A 21,309-nucleotide genomic window follows, 5' to 3' on the forward strand; every position below is an offset into this window, starting at 1 on the left:
TGAGCCATCCCTGAAATACAGTTACAACCAAATGGGGAAAAACCTAGTAAGGTAGAGTTGAGACATGAGCTTTAACACTTTATTCTTTCTCTGACAGTGATTGCAAAAATAGTATGGAATGGCATGACATGTTCATTATTTCTTTCTGACTTCAGGTTAAAAAGCAGCCTATGTTCAAGGAGACTGTACCCACAGCTTCAAACCCAACCTGATCTCGAAATCTCAGGCAGGCTGGGTTTCCCTTCCATGTGGGGCCACCAACTGCAGCTGCTCTGCAGGTTCAATAACACCCTTGCTGGTGAAAGCCTCTGAGTCTGCAGTGCCTTGCGATACAACCAGCCAGTGAGCTCACAGGCTCTGGGGGCCCTTGGTCTGCAATGCTGCTGGAGCATCACACAACATCACTGTGGATGTTCTTCCCCCTCATTGCTCTTCAAGCAGGATCAAAAAGGTATCATGAGGTAAAAAAAATAAACAGTGACAATGTAAAACTGGGTGCTGTGCTTAGCTGTGCACCTCAGGGCACTAACAGCATATTTGAGGTCATTAATCAGATCATCATCCTTTGACAGGAAAAAAGAGGAAAACAATGTTTGGGAAAAGCTGGGAGCCTCTGGCACAGCCAATCCATCTTCATGGGCAGCACCCTGCTCAGCAGAATCAAACCACTCACCCAGCACTGAGCAGCAAGTGGAAAAAAATGCCTGAAACCAAGCTCTTGACCACAAAGGATTTGAGAGTATACTCCACTTCTGGCCTATTGTGCAGGTGATTTTCTTCACCTCCCAACTCATTATAAAACCTATGAGCTGTGACCAACTTTTTTGTTGCTACAAGCAAGTAATTCTGCTATTGACATGTCTGTCTGTGGCACAGTGAGACCTGGCATCACCTCCACCAGCTGAGGCTGCAGCTACAGAGAGCACTTCCCAGCCCGAGAAGATAGAGCCTGGTAGGTGGAAATGCAAAAAGGCAGTGTCTTCCAAATCTGTCGCTGTATGTGCTCTGGGATAAGCAGAGCATATGTACAGCAGCTGAATCAACTGGAAGGAAGGCCATTTCTGGTTTAATTAAATGAGCAGACTGAGGAACTAGATGCAAGAAAGTAAAGTGAATAAAGAATAAAGAATAAAGAATAAAGAATAAAGAATAAAGAATAAAGAATAAAGAATAAAGAATAAAGAATAAAGAATAAAGAATAAAGAACAGCTGCTGCTTCTTCAGGAGATAACTTCAGAGCTTGGGGCTGGTTTGTGGATGGGCCACTTTCTCCTGCTCCTGTCTATGAGAAAACCACTGTATTGTCTTGGTATGTAGGTGACTTGAACTGACATCAGTGGTGATCATACACTTGCACTGGAGGGGAATCTGAGCTTTCCTTGATGGCAGACGATGGCTCTCCCTGCAGTGCACACCAGGATCACCTGACAAATCCCACCAGGGTGATGCACGACACACTTCAGGTACTGACAGATTTACAGAATGCTGCTTAAGGTAGAAGGCAGCTGCACAGCAGATGTAAAAGGTGCCTGCACATTCTTATTTTGTTGTGTTCAACTCAACTGAATTAATAAGATGAAAGGCCATTTCAAAGCACCTTGCAGATTACCTTGTCCAAGAGCTTCTTAAAAGCTCACACAATTAAAGTGCATTTGATCTAAAAATACAGCATCAGTCATGACAGTGTGCAATAGCTGCAATGTTTTAACCCAGGAGAATCAGTTCTGTTAAGTGTATCACGTTACAACTGCTGGCACCTGGGAATAACATCTGTGTTTCTGGGTCAGTCTTTCAGATCCCAGTTTGTCAGACTAAAAGGGACTGAACCTCTCCTACCTAAAACGTCACAGCTCTCTCTGTGCTGTGCAGTCCAGTAAATCTAATGGCCAGCAACAGTGCAACAGAAGTCACACATGCGGCTGGTAAGAGCACTGGTGCCTGTGATTTAGACCATCCTGAAATCAGTCTCTGGCACCCCATTTCACTGCAATTTGGGTGCTATGGAAGTGTTTCTGCTGCTGAGTGATTGCTGTTGTTTCAAACCTGTCAGTGCTCACCCTGTACATCCTGCCCCACCTTGTAGCGTTCACCCTGATCCCACTCTCTGGAGACTCCGTGACAGCAGAGTCTGAGCAACCGCTGGTCTCAGGGAACCTCAATTTCACCTTACTTTTTGTGAGCCTAGCGGTCTGACTTCTCTCGGGCTAGCACAAGATGCCTATGAGCATTATCTATAAGCAAGGGAAAGTGCAAACAGCTTTTATCTCCACAAAGCCAGGCAGTGTGTCCCCTCACCGGCTTGGGGTCAACAGCGTCTATCTGAGAGGTTAAAAACTAACAGCCTCTTATCTACAAAACCTCTTGCAACACCGAGACCTGAGATATCTTGTTTTCTGGCTCTCGAGACAAAGACTGTGGCTTAGGTTGACACTTTAAAGTTTCATTTTGCCAGTTGGGAGTTTGCAGGGCTTCGTGTTGTACCATCCCTGGCCAAACAGCCACATCACGGGGCTGCTGTTATCACAAAAGTGAAACCGATTTAAACTGTCATCCTGCTATCGAGTATCCCAGCCCCACTGTGTCCAAGGAGAAGCAGGTAGTCAGCTACAGCTGTTTGCTTGATAAATATTGATGGTGGGGAGCAAGGAGTATTGCAACACTGCAAAAGGTCCTTAAAAGTGTTTGGAGGATGAAAATTGCTGGCACTGTTGTGATTTTGAAGCTCAAATAATAAATGATTCAACAACTGTACAGTTACCATGGGGATGAATTCTCATTGAGCCTAAAATTACCAAGCTGCTGACAAGGAGCTATTTTTAGTATCAGCAGATGTGTATCTTTAAGAACATCAGCACAGACCTACTACTGTTTGTGTATGCATGCCTGCTGTAAGTGAGTTTTCTCATGCTAATAATAAAAGCAAAAATAAGTAAATGTCTGACCGCTGCAACAGACAACGCAGTGATTTCGGCTGGGGATGATAAGTGGAAATTGCAATACCTGATAAATAAAGCATGCCAAGAGGCTAGATTGCCAGTACGTAACTGAACTCGTAAGCAGAGCCCTATCATTACTGTCAGCTAGCATGCTGCAGTAATGGAGCATCTATTTTTGGTGTCTGTGAGTATCTAGCGGGAAGCACTCGTCTGCCCTGTCAGAGCCCCACGACACAGGAACACGGAGGCTCAGAGCTGACACGGGCTGCTGGCACAGATCCTGAATCCCCACACTCCGCGACGGCGCTTGTAAGCGCTCTCCCTCCACTTCGCGCTTGAGGGAGGTGCGAGGGTACCGCGCTGGAATCCCCGGCTCGGCCGAGGTGCGAGTCCGGGGAGCCGCGCCGCAGCGCGGCCGAAATCTCGGGCGGAGGGAGCGCGGAGGGAGCGCGGAGGGAGCGCGGAGGGAGCGCGGAGGGAGCGCGGAGGGAGCGCGGGGCGGAGCGCGGAGCGGAGCGCGGAGCGGAGCGCGGAGGGAGCGCGGAGCGGAGCGCGGAGCGGAGCGCGGAGGGAGCGCGGAGCGGAGCGCGGAGGGAGCGCGGAGGGAGCGCGGAGCGGAGCGCGGAGCGGAGCGCGGAGGGAGCGCGGAGCGGAGCGCGGAGGGAGCGCGGAGGGAGCGCGGAGGGAGCGCGGAGCGGAGCGCGGAGGAAGGGCGGAGAGGAGCGCGGGGCGGAGCGCGGAGCGGAGCGCGGAGGGAGCGCGGAGGGAGGGCGGAGCGGAGCGCGGAGCGGAGCGCGGAGGGAGCGCGGAGCGGAGCGTCCCCGAGCGCACCCACCGCACCCGGCTCCGCTGCCGCGGCCGGCACCGCCGACTGCCGCTGGCTTTTCCTCATTAACCCTAACAGGACGGGCTGGGGAGCTGCCTTTTCTTATAGCCTCATTTTGCTGAGGGAGAGGCCAGAGGGTGACTACACTGATATCTCGTTTGGTGCAAAAAGGATTGGTTAGCTTTTGCAAACACGTAGCAGGACAGACATACCTCTGCTTGCCTCTCGGCACGCCAGTGCAGTACATACACATGCTAAAAGGGTTTGCTAGCAAACCAGCCGAGCAAAAATCAAAAGCAGTACATTGCAGCCTATAGGATAATAGGTTATTACAGGAGACAGTTCAGCAGTTTTGTTAAAAAACCAAACAAGCTCTTCTCGTTTCTGAAAGGCAGGGATGGAGACAAGGGAGAGGACTGTGGTGGTTCAGGGCAGGCAGTAGTTCTTCTGCCTGCACTGCCATGTGAGGCTCTGGTCATGCCTCCCACAGAGACCAACAGAGAATAATGGCATTTCAGATAAGAGAGGGAAGAATTAGGATCAAGAAAAGCCCTTATGCTGAGACACATTTGGAAAAAAATGTGAATGGTCTGTCCCAGAGTGCATTATGCAACGGGCCTGATTAAACCATCCATCATTCCCCATTTTTGATACTTAATTGGGAAATAATGGTTGGTTCCTCAGAGTTGGCTCTTGGAGATGTGTTGGCTATATATATTCTGCATCTGTAACAAATGTCTGACTCTGCTAAGAAATACCACAGTGTTCTGCCACCCTAGAAAACTCCACACACAACCCCCCCACACACACTTTTTTTTTTTTTTCCTTATTATTATTTGACCTTATATAACTGAAACCTTGGGGGAGTTTGGTTTGACTTTGAAGAAGTCAAGCTAGCTAGCCAACCACTATTCCAGGTGAGATTTAGAGATGCTGTCATTTAGAAAAGCTGAACAACTTGCCTATGCTTCTGGAGATTGTAGTGAATGCTTCAGGAGATCTGGACAGCTGAACTGCCTGGGCTGGCCATGCCCTGTTAAGATCATACATGTGGGCTTTCTTCTGAATTTCCTAATGCCCTTGCCAAGAGAAGAATAGGAGGGTGCATGCTGGGTAGCAGAGATGTACAGGGCACACAAATATGTCTGAAAGGTGGTCTCAGGCTCATGACTTATCTGAAGCAAAGGATGTGATTTGATTATGTATCAAACAGAAACTTGACGTCACATTTAATTTTCATCTGGAACAACCAAAATTGGAGTGGTTTTGTCGTCCAGGCACAGTGATCAGAAACACCCACACAGGCACCAGCCTAGAACAATTTCTGAGATATCACTAGTACACAGGAAACTGCTTCCTGATACAGAAGGTGGTGTCAGCTCTTGTCAAGTCCCAAGGCACTGGGTTTACTGAGACAAGAGCTGCCACTATGAACACAACCCAAAGAACACAGGGTTCCTTCAAATCCAGGAAAAGGCTTTTTTCTTGGCCTCTTAGGAATAACCCTTGCCCTTGGGCACACATGAACATTGTGCTGGTTTGTTTCCTCTTTCGTTCAAAGGTATGACCCAAATGATCCAGGTGTGAGCCATGGAGGAAAGTAAGAATGCCCAAACCACAAAGATGACATCTGCCATCCTTTCTGTCCTTTTTCTACTGCTGGAGAAGAAAATGCATGTGTCTGCCTGAGTGTTATCAGAACAGTGGACATCCTCCTTGTTGTAGATGAGTAATTGGTGCCTGGGGGAAGGATGCTGTTGCTTTTGAAGCCTTTCAGTGAGAGATACCAGAATCTACACACAGAATAAACTGAGAAGAATGGTCTTTTCAATCATATAACCATAAATGAGTGTGATAGTCAGTGTGAATGAACCTATGGCAGGAAAAAGCCTTGAAATGACATGCTTGCTAAGGACTACATTCACATAGCCTAGATTCCTTATTCCTAGTTGAGATTTAGGGAAACGCTGGACAAATTTCATGCACTGCATTAGGAAGGAATATTTTGCTGCAAGCAAATGTGCCAGTTTTGTGGGATCATAGGATAATTCAGGTCAGAAACATTTCTCAAGAGATCTCAAGTCCATAAACCTGTCCGAAGCAGGGACAGCTCTGAAGTCAGACCATGTTAGTCTGTGTTTTCTCCTGTCTAATCAAACCTACCAAGGAGAGAGACTACAACCTTTGGGCAATCTGTTCCAATATCAGGCCGTCTTCATGGGAAAGATGTTTATCCTTTTATCCAGGATATAAGGATGTGGTAAATTATATAATCAGCTTTATTGTACCCCAGAGACATCACCAAATAGAGTGTGTGTTAAAAACTGAGTAATAGCAGTTATTCAAGGGAAGCTGTTGATGCCAGGAGCACCCAGGGCCATGAATTTCAGCTGTGAGCTGTAAATGACAATATAAGTGCTGAAGTCTTTGGTACCAACAAAATTTTGTCATCGTTGCTGAATGTACAGTCAAAAGAGCAGCAAGCCAATAGATATTATTTATACTTCATTTCATTCACTGTAATATGGGTCAAAGTACAGTAGCAACTAACTAGCTTAAACAAAGAGATAAAAAAGGGCAAGTTCAGAGGAAGGTGTAGCTGCTACAGATCCAGTGCTTTCAAAATCACTTTGCAACAACCAAGAGTCAATAACCACACAGGTTGTTTTATAGCCACAATTATAGAAATTAGACTATAGGGCAGTGCTGTACTTCTCCCACTTCCCCACAGAGGCTTCTAAGTGGAGCATTAGACAAAAGGTTCGGACCTCAAGTGCTAGGTCTTGAGGAGTACTGATGAAGGGCAAGCCCCCAAAATATGTCTGTCTTGCCATCTGTCCTGCAAACCCACAATCCCAGAGTCCATCAGTGACAGGTAAAGGGTAAAACCCCAGCAAGACCCAGGCCAACAGCACACCAGAACAGAAGGAACAGTCAGTGCTGCTCACAGTCAGTGTCCACATTTCCACACCCTTTTGTATGCAGTTAGGGATAGCTATTCAAGCCTGTCCTACTTTTCTCTGCCATGCAACTGCTTTTCCCCCATCAGGAAGTTTGTTTCTGACAAACTTGTTGACAGTTCTCCAGATGGGTCTCTAACAATCTTTCAGGATGGGGCTCCATAATCTGTTGTCAAAGTTTCAGTAACCTCTTTCTCTAGGAGTTAGTAAGGAGAATTGAAGCTTATGTACCCTTTTGGGTTTCAGTGTAGATCCCTTGATCTAGAGTGTATGACCCAGATTGAAAGGCAAGATATATTCCATTTGCTATCCTATAGCAGTTGTCTTCTGTTAAGTGGGCAGTTTTCCTTATCTCTTTCACAACCAATTCTCCCTCTGGGGAGACATCTGCTGGTAATGGGCTATTGAATGTCACTGCATGACTGATAAGAACTGTAACATTCCATTATGAGATGCTCTGGCCAGAGGGAGGAGCCAAGCATTCCTAACTGGATATAATCTGGGGTTTTGGGACACCAGACTCAGGCTTTTCCACTGGATCTCCAGGTGGACTGCAGCCATTCCAATTTGGATGGCTACCATGACCCTGACCAAAAAGGGTTTCAGGTTGTATTCTGAGTCTGTCAGTGGTTTTTCTTTGGATTATTGCATGTATTTTGTTTTCTTTTTTAACTTTTCCTAATAAATTGTATTTTGGACTTGGAGTCTCTCACTGGTTTTCTTTTCAAACCAAAACAGTGTATAAAATCTTTTTTCCCCAGAGTTGTTCCCATCTTTGTGTTGGTTCAAATCCCATCTCTGTGAAGAGCTGTCTCATCTTCTGTTTCTCTTCCTGGTCAGCTCCAATGTGTCCTGAGGAATCTTTCATCTCAAGCATGACTTGCAGTCCCACTCCTCTCTGGAGGCAGCTTCCACATTCATTCCTCCTCTTTGACTGTCAGCCCTCAGCATTAAATGCAGAAGTCAAGGCAGTCAGGTTTGATGGGCTGGCCAGCCCCTCTGCTTCTCACAGGGAGAGCCTTGCTCCCTGACCATGTTGATCAGCCTCCCATGCCATCCACAGAAGGCAGCTTTGAATCTGAGCAGACACAGGCCATAGAGCAGGGCAGCTCTCCTGGCTTGGAAAGCACTGAACACCCACAACGTCATGCAGCGATATCAGAAAAATCAACTGTAACCATGGCTAAAGCTCCAAAATCCAACAGCACTGAAGGGACTCTAACCAAGAAGTACCAAACTGCCAGACATCAGGACAAGAGCTGCTGGGGGCTATTCCACCACACAGCAGGTGATATGAAGCAGCTGACAATATCCAAGATATTGAGATATTGAGCAACCCAGAGCTCAGGTCTTACCCAGGATGACGGTCCCTACAGTTTGAAAGGTTTACTTATGATGAGATGATTCTCCCCCTCTGCTCTGTTTTCCCGAGACCTGGAGTACTAAAGGGGGCCTACAAGAAGGCTGGAGAGGGACTTTTGACCAGGGTGTGCAATGACAAGGGGGAGTGGCTTTTTCTTTGCTGTGAGGGTGGTGAGGCACTTGAATGGGTTCCCCAGGGAAGCTGTGGATGCCCCATCCCCAGAAATGTTCAAGTCCAGGTTTGATGGAGCTTTGAGCAGTCTGGTCTAGTGGAAAGTGTCCCTGCCCATGGCAGGGGAGTTGGAATAAGTTGATCTTAAAGGCCCCTTCCAACTGAGACCATTCTGTGATTCTATGAGTATCACTTCCAAAAGATCACATTTGGTGTCAATTTATTAATCTCCTCTGTTGATTCACAAGAGCTCAAATAAACTGAACAACATGTGAAGTTGAAATCACCCATGGAAACTCAGTACTCTATTTCGTTTTAGCATTCAAGTTAACTTCCCCTCTCCAATTTAAAACTTCCTGAAGTTTATGAATTTAATAGTGCCTCCTGGATAACACAATTTCAACTTTTATGTGTCTGCAACCACATTTAAAATTACTGAAGCCAAAATAATTGAGACTTTTAATAAAAGATAAGCTAAAGCCATTGCAATAATAAGGCAGATCTGTATTGTGCTGGCTGCAAACTTAAGTCACTCCTGCATGAAGACATTCTTCAAAGAGTTATTCAGCATTGATATATACCTTACCATAAGGGTTTTGTTTTGTTTTGTTTTGTTTTGTTTTGGAAGCAGGTAAACCAAAATCCATTTGAAATTCTATTTCTTACAGTAATTTGGTAGTTTTGGTAGGGTTTGATCTGCTTTTTCTAGGAAAAGGACTGTTCAGGAGCAGCTATCAAGACAAGACACACACAGGACATAGGCAGTATTGCACTAAAACACATTTGCTTTAACTTTTACAACAAGGCAGAAAGTAAAACTATATTCTTCAATAGATTTTATTAGATTTTTTTCATGAAAATTTAGTTTTAAATCTAATTAATAACACATGTCCTTTGTATAAGTCTATAAAACATCTGCACATTTGACCCTGAACACAAGTACTGTTTCAGCAAGTCACATCTGATCCATGCTTGTGTGTGCACATGCACAGCACCCAGGCTGAGCATGTTTGCTCTTTAGCCCCAGAGCATCTTTGTTTCACTGCAGATTGGAGAATGGGATCAGCACAAACCGAATGTGCTGTGAAAGGCTCTCCAGGAAAACAAGGGGAAAAGCGAACACAGGGGCCATGGATCACTAAACCCCTACTGAGGTAGGCAGTTTGATTTCCAGAGATTCTTGACATCTGTGGCCTCTCTTAAAAGGGGAAAAAAAAAAAAAAGTGGGCAAAGAACAGAGCTATGCAAATGCAGATGTGGAAATTTATGTTTCTTATTTCCATCCTACTACCAGTTCGGCACACTCCAGGCTGACTTACTCCTTTTTTACAGGAATAAGTTTTCTGTGTCCTGTGGTCCAGAATCCAGCCACAGTTCAGGTCAGAGCTGACAGCAGCTGAGGAAGTTTGCATCGGAGGCATTGGAGGAAAGCAGCTGTCAAAGAAGCCTCATGAAAACTAACAACAGAGCAGAACAGCAAGATGGAAAACATGAGCATCTCATCTCTACATTGTTTTACCTTCCAAAACAATGTAGAGATGAGGTATCACACCAGTGGGGATATCCGTGCACTGACAGATCAGTATTGCTGGAACAGCAGCTGCCAGTGCTGCCTGCTGGCAACAGCAGAGGATTAGGTGTCCCCCTCATCCTCCATTCTGCAGAAGCTGGGGATGTATGTACATGCATTCAGTCACCTGCTTCAGCCCTGTGTGGTTTCCTCTGGAACACTAAGTTAGTCTTGTAAACAAGAAAAGGCATTTCAATGTGGATTTAAGAACACTAATAATTTGCACTTTAACTGCGAGCCCATGCTTCTGTAGATTTAAGCCTTGAAACTAGGACAATTGTTGTGATGCGGGTAGAATAAGCCCCAATCTCTTATGGTAAAATGCTTAGAGCAGTAAATATTTACTATTAAGCCAGCCAGGATCCATTTCCTCTAATTAAAACATTTTTATCCTGGTGCTGTTTCAGCCCTTAGCACCAAACAAAAAATGTATTTAAGTCAGTACTGCTCCTGAAAGTGATCCCATTGAGCTGGAAGACTACAACTTCCCTGGACTGTAAAATCAATCAGAAATCATTTCCTGAGGGGCAGCTGATGATACAAACCCCATAGTGCGCCAGGGAGCAGTGAAGTTCCTTGGATAAGGACTGAAGTACCTACATGGGAGGAAAATGAAAGCAAGTCCATTTATGCTTGAATTTACCACTTGGCTTCCAAGCTCAAATTTCCAGCAGGATTTTTTCCCCCCAGCTTTAAAATTGTTGCTGGCATACAATAGGTACTTGGGATTGGAACTGAACATATTTAACTTCCTCATATAGCTCAGGAGCTTACAGCCTATCCTTAGCACCTCTTCATGAATGAAGTCCTGCCAAGTCGGTAATTACAAGCAGGACACAGAGACATGGTGTTTTTTACAATTTCTTTTGATTGCTCATGTCCTACCTAATGCCTGCAGTGATGAAGAGCACCTTTCACTGGCTGTATTACTCCACCAGACATCACCATATTATATAATGGGAAGCAAAAATAATACAATTTAAATACAGGATATTGCATAAGGAACAGCTAATGTTGCACGCCTCTAAATTTATGGTGCCTGATTTCCTGTAGCTTCCTCTGCTGTGGAGTTTCTAGTGTTTACTAATGCAGCTCGGGCACACTGCAGCCTTCCTCTCTCTATGGGCACCAATTCTTTTCCAGCAGCTGCCTTTTGCCAAGGAAATTGCATAATGGCAGTTCTGCAGCTTTGACAAAGGTGACTGAGGTTAGTCACACAGCTAAAACGTAATTTTTGGAAGAGAAAAAGTGAACCAAACTCATTGACTCAGGAAATGAGTTTGCTGATGTCATTTTTGTGTCCCCCCAAAGGCATTTATGTCGTTATTGTACCACTTTAAGTGGTATTTCCCAGATACATCTAAAAAAAAACCCACATTAAAAAAAATTAAAACAAACAAACAAAACCAACAAAACCCCAAAACCAACCAACCAACCAAACAAAAATAAAACCCAGGAGAAATTCCCACAGAAGTTGAAAATAATTTTTTTGCTAACTTCATCTGTTCATTTCCTTGCAGCTAGGATTTCTACTCTGATTTCTACCCTGTGCTGTACAAACTGAAGATGAAGGACTCTTGTATCTTGCCCTCACACTCACACTGCCAGGTTTGTAAGGAGTTAACCAGATCATGGCCACCAAGAAGTGACTGAGTGACAATATTTGAAAGTTAGGTGAACAAGCACGTCAAAAGCACCCACCTGAAAGCAACGGAAGAGAACAAAGCTACTTAATATTTGGGAAGAGTAATATGACATGGACAAAAGACATGTAAAACTGAAATACTTCAACCACAAGCTGAAAAAAATGGCCTAGATAGGCAGGGAATGCAGGGTGAAGAGATGAAAATCATGGAGCCAGGGACTATAAAGGAATGAGAAACGTTTTTTATATGGAGATGGAGAAGTCACCAACACTGGGACTGGTCCTAGCTGACCAGAACTTAAATTGTGCATTAAACAGCATAGATCCTTCTTCTCCCTTATGCCTTCCATGAGATGTGCTTGCTATTTGCTTGAAAGGCTTTTTTTAAACCTCATTTTAAGGACCTAAGGTGGAGTTCCTCCTTTCCCACCATGTTCATCATGCCAAGTACCATGCCAACATAATTTTTACAGTAGATTCTAAGTGCCGGTACAACACACAGTAGTGAGCTACAAGGGATATGGGCCACATGAGGGAAATAGCAGACAAAAATCATTCTACCTGACAGACTTCTGGCTAAATTGAGTTACTTTTAAGAGTTCAGAGAACATAGGAGTACAAAGAACAAGATACAACTGGGATGCAAAGCTGAGTTTTGGGCAGTCAGGAAAACAGTTGTCCAGTCATATAAACTCAGGACGAGTTCAGCAGCAATGCAGACCATGAACGAAAAATCTGTGGCAGCCCAGTGCCATGCTAGCACAACAGCACAGAGAGGCACATTGAAAGATGAGGTTGTGAGCCTTCAGTGCATTTGTTTACAACATTATTTAAAATCAAGCTTACCCTCAAAACATATAGCCCCCTGTAGATAGAATGAAATTAGATTTTTTCCCCAATGCATTGAAATGTTACTTGTTACAAAAATCGAAATGGTTTACTTTTGATTCTACAGTTCATGTCATCCACTGCAAAATCTGCGTGTTTTGGACAATTTTTTTCTTCACAGTACAGGAAAAAAAGAAAAAAAACCAGAACTAAAGCCTAGCTAAATGCCCACCATGAAAACACAATTTTATTCAAAATTTAAACCTGTAAGTAAACTTAAATTTTCAGTCATGAATGAGGAAAGCTTAAGCATATTGTAAAAGGCAAATGTATTTCTATTTTGTTTCTCTGGAAACCAACAACTGGTATTTGAGGGCTGGCACAGACTTAATATACTAAAGAAACCCCACCTCTGAAACAGAAAATAAATAAATATAAAATAAATAAAAATAAAACCTAGAAAAATTATTTCCCAAGTCAACACTTTTTATCTTGCTTGGGAAACAACTCAGATGACTTTTATATCACAGTTTGTATGCTTGCATAGTGTAGCACAAGGCAAAGGAAAGGAGAATTTGTAACAAATCAACAGAAACCTTTTGGCAATACTTCTTTTAATACATCTTTTAAAATGTGTCTTCCAAAACCAAAATGAGCCATGTTCGATCCATTCCCTTACGAAGGAGTGACATGTTCTATATTTTGAAGAAGACAAAGACTTATATGGAAGATGTGACAAAGATGCGTTGGTGAGTTATGCAAGTTATCTGAAACAAGGGCCAAAATTCCTTTTACTGAATCATCACACACCTCTGCATAACTCTTAGCTTACTATAACGCTGTTCATATATACATCTCCCAGTCTTGCACAAAGGAGAAAGTAAAAGCTATTTTAGAAGTAATTTAGGAAGCTTAAAAACCAGCCAGTCACAGTGAAATTTATTAGCATCTTTTCTACGCCTCACTTCAACTGCCACTTTATTGAAAAGTGTTATTCTAGTAAAATCCTTAAAAGGAATGTCTCGAGGCTTTCAATGACTACAAAGGACACTTGTAAAGTTAGCTGTTCTCATTAGTATACAGGGCCTAGGGTTTGGGGAGGAGGAAGGGGGGGGAGGGAAAGGAGATGCAAAATCGATGCATAATTATCAGTGGCAAAAAGTTCAAATCAAACTTGCCAGCTTTCAGAATTCCAGCTGACCCCCACCCATGTATTTCTAACCATAATTAACTGTTCAGGCTCCACCAGCTATGCCCAGCTTTTAGCTTGTTTCCTCCAGCTTATTTTAGTAATTAAACTGCTCATCCCAGGGTTCAAATTCAGCATCTGCACAGCAAGCGCCTGCCTCCCTGAGCATCTAAAGGACAAATACAAGAATAACTAGTTCTTCAGTTGTGGCTAGTGATTATATTCTTTGTATCTGCTATTGAACTTTTTCCCCTGGAGAAAGAAAGAAACAAAAAAATTGCAAATAAAAATTAATTTGAAGGATAACCTACACAGTACATCATTGTATTAGAGAGTAAGGACTAATGGCAGATCTGAATCTTTTCCAAGTTGTGCAAAATGCCACGAAAGCAGCCCAAGTTATGAGGAAAAGGATGTTAGTAATTAAGGAGGTTCTAAAATGCACTGAACTTCTTTTCTTGCATTTTACATGCTTTGATATGCAAAAACTGCATTCAACTTATAAATTAGTCAAGATAAAGCTAATAATAACATACTGGTCCTAATGCAGGAGGAATTCAGTGAGACATCATAAAATGCTTCAGCATCAGTTTCTAGTAGCAGCTGTGGCAGAGAAAGAAACCTAAAATATTTTGTGGATTTAATGTATTCATGAAAGAACTAATCACCACACAAGTAAACGTAGCTGCTCAAATTGCTCTCTTGGACAAAGGCAAACATCTTCCATTTTCTTTCATGTGGGATTGCTACCTTCTTCAAAGGAGAAGCTTTTACCTCAAATTGAGTGGGGGTTGGGAGATTGTTAAGCTCCAGCCTGTCTGATGTGCTCAGTTTTCATCTTGAAGCTCAATGACTCCTAAAAACCCCAACATAGGATTTTACAAAGGAAGCTATTCATAATAGGTATTCAAACCTAATGACCAGCATCGAATTATCAAATTTTGGTTTACAGATTTAAAAAAAAAAATTGATTGCTGCCTAGATCTCTTATCTCCTTTCTAGAGAGTCTTTTCCCCCCCTCTATCCTCAGAAAAAGATAAAAAAAAAAATCAAAACAACCCGAGCAACTGACCAACACGAGCCATGTTCCTTCCCCAGTACAAAACACCCAATTTTTGTTTCGGTATGATTTGACTTATAAATTCCAACAGCCACATTCTCGGCTGCTCCAAGGGGCGTCTCACGGCTTACGAATGAACGCTGCTGGCAAACAAAGGGGCTCAGTTGCATCTCCGTGCATTAATAACCGGTGTCCCACTGCATCAGACTATGCGGATTGTTGTGGGGATTTTTTTTTTTTTTTTTGCTTGCAAAATGGAGATCTTACAACTGAAAGAAGACCAAGGGGGAACGTTGCCTACACAGTTTTGTTCTCGTGAATCAGAAATCATTTCCCCTTAACAATGAGACACAGACCCAAAAATAAAAACAAGACCACGTTTATTCAATACAGACAGGTTAATTAAGACAGTAAGTCCTGTAAATCAGGAACACATTTCAAACGCTCCGGTACGAAGTGCATATATTTAAAATCAACAGCTGCATCTTGTACTAGAGCCATTGAGTTTGTCGGGGAAGGGTGGATTCAGGGCTTTTCTTTTTGGTAGAAAAAACTTGTTTCGGCTACCTTATGTGAACAATGCATCTCAGGCTCCATTCACTCATTTGTTATTAAGTCCAGCTGCCTTCCAGCTTTGATATTCACATTTTCCAAAACTGCTTCATACAGTCACAACGAGAAATAATAACAATAAACGTTAAAATAACAACAAATAAACCCCCAACAGAAAACCAAACCAGCCCGGGAGGGGAAGGGAAACACCTCCCGCCGGGGTCAGCGAGGATTATTGCAAATGGCTCCTGGGAGACGGAGGAGCTCCGCGGCAGCGGGGGACCGGCGGCGGGGGGGTCCGCGGCCCCGGCCGGCTGCCCCGGCGGGGGGAGGAGGAGGAGGAGCTCCCGGGAAGGCAGAGCACGGAGGGGGCACAACAACAGCTCGGGGCGGGCGGCGTGCGCGGCATCGCCGGCTGCGGCTCGGCGGGCTCCGCGCCGCGGGTGACCTTGGGGCGGAGGGACTCGGGCACCCTCCCGCCCCAGCCGGCACCGGCCCGGGGCCCCGCCGCCGGACACACTTACATCCCGGCGGAGCCCGCACCGCGCTCCCGCGGCCCGCTCGGCGGGGGCTCCGCCGCCGCCAGCGGCCGCGCTCCGCTCCTTCGCCCCGGTCACCGCCGCTCGTCCCCGCCGGCTACTGCAGGGGCTGCACCGCCGCCGCCGCCGCCTCGCCGTCCGCGCCGCCGCTGCCCGCCGAGGTGCTGCCGCTGGAGGCCGCGGATGCCGCTGCCGCCGCCGCCGCCGCCGCCAGTTGCAGCCGCCGGACGGCTTCTTTGATGAGGTTGCCGGAAAGGATGAGCTGCTGCAGGAGCCGGTGCGGGTCCTCCTCCTCCGCCGGCCCGTCGCCCGGCCCCGGCGGAGGCTGCTTCCTCCGGCGGGCGGCGCTCCGCAGCCAGCCCCGTCCGCACAGCTGCTTGGTCACCCGCTGCTGGCCGCTCCGGTCCGGCCGCGGAGGCTCAACATGTTGCGAGTGAGCTTGCGGCGGGGCCGGTCCCCGCGGCGCCAGCAGTCCCGCCCCGGCCCCGGCGCCGCTGCAGCACCGCGGCGAGTAGGGGGCGGCGCGGTCGCGGGCGCTGCCCGGCCCCAGGTGCTTGGGGGCGCGGGGCGGCGGCGGCGCCCGCTGGGCGCTCAGCTGCAGCACCTCGCCCAGCTTGGCCACCAGCGCGTCCACCTCCTTAGAGCCCGCCTGTCCCACGGCGACCGGGCGCTCCAGCAGCAGGAAGCGCTCGCCCGGGCGGCACGGCATCTCTGCCGGGTCCCCGCCGTGCCGCAGCCGCCGCAGCGGGACCGGGGCCGCCGCCCGCCCGCCGCCCCGCGCGCGCGCGAGCACACGCGGCTCCGGCGCTGCGGTCGCGGCTGGAGCTCGGCCCGCTGGCGTTGGTTTGTAAACAATGGGTGACGCGCGCGCCCGGGCGCCTCCCACTGCGCCGGCCGGGGGGGGAGGCGGGCGGCCCTCCGGACCAAGCGCTCGCCGGCCGCTCCCGGGGCCGGCACCCCGCGCGGGGAGGGCTCGGCCAACAGCACGGGGGCGACTTCCGTCGCCGGGCGCCGCCGCCCGGGCGAGGCCGCCCCGCGACCACCGAGCGCGACGCTCCTCGTTCCGTCCTCTTCCCCCCTCGTCTGCGCGCCGCGTGGACCGGCCCGCTTTCAAACCCCGCACCTCGGGTCTCGGGGGCGGAGCCGCTGTGATTGGCAGGAGGGGCGGGGCGCGCGGCGCGGCGGCCGCTCCCGCACCGCCCCGTCGCCTCGGGACGGTCGCTCGGAGGGGGCGCGGGGGGCAGCGGGGAGCGCGAGCGGCGCCCGGTGACCGCGCCCTGAGCGCCCGGCCAGCGCCGGCCGGTGCCGCTCCCGCCCCGCCGTTAACGGCCCGCGGCGCGCCGGTGCGGGCGCGCGCCGGAGCCCCCGCGAGCGCCCGGCGGTGGCGCGGGCGGCTGTCCCGCAGCGCCGCGCGCCGGGAACCGGGGCCGGCGCTTCCCGCGGAGCGCGGCCGCGGCGGCGCGGGCCCACTGCCCCGCGCGTCTCCCGCAAGGCTCCGCACCGCGGTCGCACCGCAGCGCTGGCGCTCGGCGGTCGTCTTTGCCCTGGCTGCTGTGCCCGCTGTGTGCCCGCTGCCGGCAGCGCATTGGTTTGGGGTTTAATTCCTTGACACAGAAACGCCTTAGGAGCCTTACTTTGCATCACTAGAATTACCACACGTGAAGCAACTCTGTGCAGGTGTTCTGTCGGGATTTCTCTCAGCCTGCGGCTTACTTCATCACCTGCATCAAGCCTCTGCCCTATCTGTTCGTGTCCCAGTCCCGTTCCTTCCCTCGCTTCTGTCACTGTCATTCAAGCAGGGACTGAAATTTCCATGATGAGCCTTAGAAAAGGTTTTCTGGGTGTTGGAACTCTGGGGACATAGTCCAGAACACGTGACGGGCCATGCGGTCGGTTTTGTTAGGAACAGCTTGTAAAGCGTGAGTTGCTCATATACATAACTGCTCTCACCGCTGTGCCCTTGATTAATCAGTAAGCGGTTGGCAAAGGAGAGGACATGTCCTTTGGTCCGTTTGTCCTCGTGTCCTCCTGGGCTACTTCCACTTGTTGTACAGAGCAAGAGAACTTGTGCATAAATGCACGTGTTTGTGAACATGCCTGCTATCTGCACATGGTACTGGTCACTCCAGCCTAGGTGTCCAAGCCCATTACTACATCCCCTGCCTGGATTTGTATCAGCTGGCCATAAATCATGTTACCTAATTGCATATTATTTATTCATGTGTGTACTTAAGGTACTGAGACTTTCTTATTTTCAGCACCTTTTTGGTAACTGTCAATTAAAACTCGGATCACATTTTTCTACAGATTATGAAAAAGTGAGATTTTGTTGCCCCCTGCCCACCCCCAAATATTTTTGAAGCAACACTTTCACCTTTATTCCTTATTTATGCAGTATCTATTCAAAAGCAATAGAAGCAGGCCTGCATGGATACATGAATGGATCTACTTCAACTCCAAGGGAGATCTATATTCAGATCACTCCTGAGTAGGTAATCTGGTATTCTATACAAGCAAAACTGCAATAAACCAGTACAGCTTATTCCAGCCTTTTATTTCTCCCACAAAAGCAAAATAAGCTATACCAGCAAAAGCTCAGTGCTGCTTGTGATTACATCTACACCTGAGGCTTTCATGAGCCTGGGAATGATAATCGCAGATCGTGCTTCATTGCATCCCTAACCAACGGCAGTGCTGGGAAAAGCTTGCAGGATCGTGCCACAGACAGGGAGCTCAGAGCACAGCCATTAGCAGAATCCTGATGTCCTTAGATTTTTTAAATGCAAAATTTTAGTGATGACCGGTTGGCAATGGACTGAGTATCTCCTTATGGTTTTAGGACTAAACATACTGCAAATGTTTACACTGAATGCTACTGATCAGGATTAATAGATTTACCAGCTGAACAAAATGAGATTTGTGGACCCTCAGGAGAAGGGTGTTTCAGATTGTCCTCTTAGAGGAATTGGGAACCTCAGCCATTACTTAGATACTATCTGCTCTTTTCACTGGATGATGAGAGAAAAGCTAAAATGCTGGAGAAGATAGTATATCCTATATCTGCAGTTCTCCCTCAAAGATTTGTTTATGTGGGAAAACTGTACCAAAGAGGGCTCAATATGAATTTACATCATAATAATATCTGTGGAATGGATCTCAGTCTGTCAGCACCCAGAGATCTTTCTGGGACTAAACCCCAATCCATGCTGGGGCAGATCTAAACTGTCTGCAGCCATTATCGGATGTTCCCGGCAGAAATACTACAGCAGTTCATGAACAGGTAGCTGTTTGCTAGTGCCTCTCCACAGAAATGAGAACAACTTCAGCAGTGGATTTTGCAATAAAGGGGTTGTCATAGGTGTCCTGATGTGGAGTTTGTGAGCATAAGCAACAGGGTTGGCTGCCAGGTCAGCCCCAAAGAAGCTGAGGCCTCGTCAGTTGTAACTATCAGGTCATTTGGCCAAGTCATGAGTAAGCTATAGCTTACTCACTGTGTTCTCTTTTTAATTAGGAGAATCACAGCCTGGTTATCATACTTGGTCTTCTACCACTGGAGATGAGCTCTGCAGCACTGCTTTTACTTTAGCAGTTTAACACAGTAATTGCAATTTAAAAATCCCTAAAACCTCAAAGCATAGAACACTAAGGATAGAGGGAGTTTTTTTCCAAATTAAAGTATAAAAGCAGTTGCAAAACTGTTGACAAAATTTTTCATATCTCTGACAGTATTCTTCTGAGCAGAAATTTGATAATTACCATTGCTGCTATTCTTTTTTTTTTTTTTCCCAGATGCATTTCCGTGTATGGTCTGCTGGGATTGCCAAAATTCTCATGGCAACTTTTCATCTAAGTCATTTTATTAGCAAGACATTACAGTTGAGAACAGTCATTGGTCCCTTTTTGTGATTATTGTTCGCTTGCACTCTCACTTTATCTGTTCAAATGTTTAGAAAACAGTCTTTAAGATACTTTTAGTAATACTTGTCTTTCAGCTATTCCTAGCAGAGGACAAAATCTAAGTTTCATATGCAAGTACTAATTATATTAATTATGTGTCCATCTATAAAAATTTGACATAATTTTATTGTGTTTCTTGAGGATACATTTTCATTTCAGAATATAAAACTCAATTTTTATATTTTACCTTTTGTACTGATCCTGGCAATATGGATAACTGGATGTGAATTCTGAGCTTTAAACCTGTTAAAGACAAAGGAAGAAAACCCTTAAAATCCTTTGAAGTCTGCAATCCAATGTCATCTCAGTCTTTTGACTACATGTATGTGTTTTCAGGATCATGCACATGTTCTAATCTGTTATGGAGAACCTGTAACCCAGTCGATGTGAAAATTATAAATAATACTTCATTTATGCAGGTGTTTACATTTCATACCCTTTTGCCGGAGCTGCATGATCTGTGATCTCAGACTTTGGCATGTGTAGAAATGAATCAGGTTGATAAATTCATGATAGAGACTATGTAGTGTTGCATCACAGTGTTAAAGTATTTATTTTGTTGTTTACAAAACAGTAATACAGCTTTGAACAGGGTGAACCCAGTGACTAGGAGGTTCTTTCCAGTCCTTTCTTTCTCCAGGTGTTTCTCATGTCCTTTATTTTCTACAGAAACTTCTGTAATACTTGTTAAATATGCAGAGCTTCTCTTTATAACAATAGTGTCAATGAAGGGTGCTTGTGCAAAGTAAATTATTTTCCTGTGCACAGTTCAAATGCAGAATTTGGAGGAGCCAGAACACCATCCAAATAAGACAAGTTTGGATTCCCCAATAATTGTTTTGTCATCTGCATTTATAATAGATTTCCAAGAACAAAAGACATTCCTCTAGAAACAACTGAGGTTGCTAAGTGACACAAATGTATTTACTGTGTCATAACATGCAAAAGCCAAGCACATTAAAAGAAGAGCTTTAATAAGCAGCAGTTCCATCAATCTCACCTTCACTCCCAGGTTAAATATAAACCTGTTGGCCAACTGCTTTGCATAGTTTGGGATGCCCAGTCTGAGACCTTAATGGAAACAGGAAATATTGGTTGTTTTAGAAAATACAGACTGTCACTCTTAAGGAATTGAAATATGCATACCTTGTCCCAATGGATATTTGGGATTTATTTCTTTCATGTATTATTTCAGTTTATTCTTATTCAATTACCTAAGAATTTTCATGTAGGGATACTGCTTCCTAACAAGGCTGGAAACTACACTGTCAGTTGGGAGGCAGAGTTACTTCTTTTTGGTGACATTATCACTGTTTCTTATATCTTTTAGATACAAAAAACCCTCTCCAGTGTTTTGGGGACAGCAAAAAGCTGGCATCTTCTTTTGTCTTCTCATCTTCTTCTAGTGTCTGACACCCCAAACTGCTGTATTTCAGCTTGTCCAAGCAATCAGAACACAAGGCACTTTGGAGAGATCACAGTAACATTCCTCTGGCCTGATATGCTGATGCTTCTCTTTTCCTAAGCTGCAAAATCTCTTTTTCTCCTCTGATACACTCAAGATGCAGTCAATGCCTTGTGCCTGCAGCAAATGTGCAGAAGTGGACAGTGCAGGAATCGCTTCTGAGAGCGCATTGAGCTACCTGTTCATTAGGGGCTGCCAGGTTGCCTTGCACAACAGCCTCTGCTAGTTTAGGAATGAGACAGGAGGCG

At 46.2% G+C, this 21,309-nt stretch overlaps 1 protein-coding gene and 1 long non-coding RNA gene across 2 annotated transcripts; one reads left to right on the forward strand and one right to left on the reverse strand.

The window, feature by feature from the left end:
* The first annotated feature begins 3,113 nt into the window (after positions 1 to 3,113).
* Positions 3,114 to 7,420, forward strand: LOC146768432 (uncharacterized). The gene is made up of 2 exons (XR_014953004.1): positions 3,114 to 3,319; positions 5,324 to 7,420. It is a non-coding gene; the product is annotated as an uncharacterized LOC146768432 (long non-coding RNA).
* Positions 7,421 to 15,491: 8,071 nt separating this feature from the next.
* On the reverse strand, positions 15,492 to 16,720 carry LOC116183328 (GSK-3-binding protein-like). Its single transcript, XM_031504186.3, has one exon. It carries the CDS (start codon positions 16,346 to 16,348, stop codon positions 15,737 to 15,739), a length of 612 nt encoding a protein of 203 aa, XP_031360046.1. The 5' UTR covers positions 16,349 to 16,720; the 3' UTR covers positions 15,492 to 15,736.
* Between the last annotated feature and the right edge of the window lie 4,589 nt (positions 16,721 to 21,309).

This window comes from Lonchura striata, chromosome 2 (genome assembly GCF_050655825.1).
Source record: "Lonchura striata isolate lonStrDom1 chromosome 2, ASM5065582v1, whole genome shotgun sequence".
NCBI lineage: Eukaryota > Metazoa > Chordata > Aves > Passeriformes > Estrildidae > Lonchura > Lonchura striata.

Bases quoted from the DNA above. Each gene is read 5' to 3' on its own strand.
- LOC116183328 (XM_031504186.3), bottom strand. From the start codon at position 16,348: ATGCCGTGCCGCCCGGGCGAGCGCTTCCTGCTGCTGGAGCGCCCGGTC.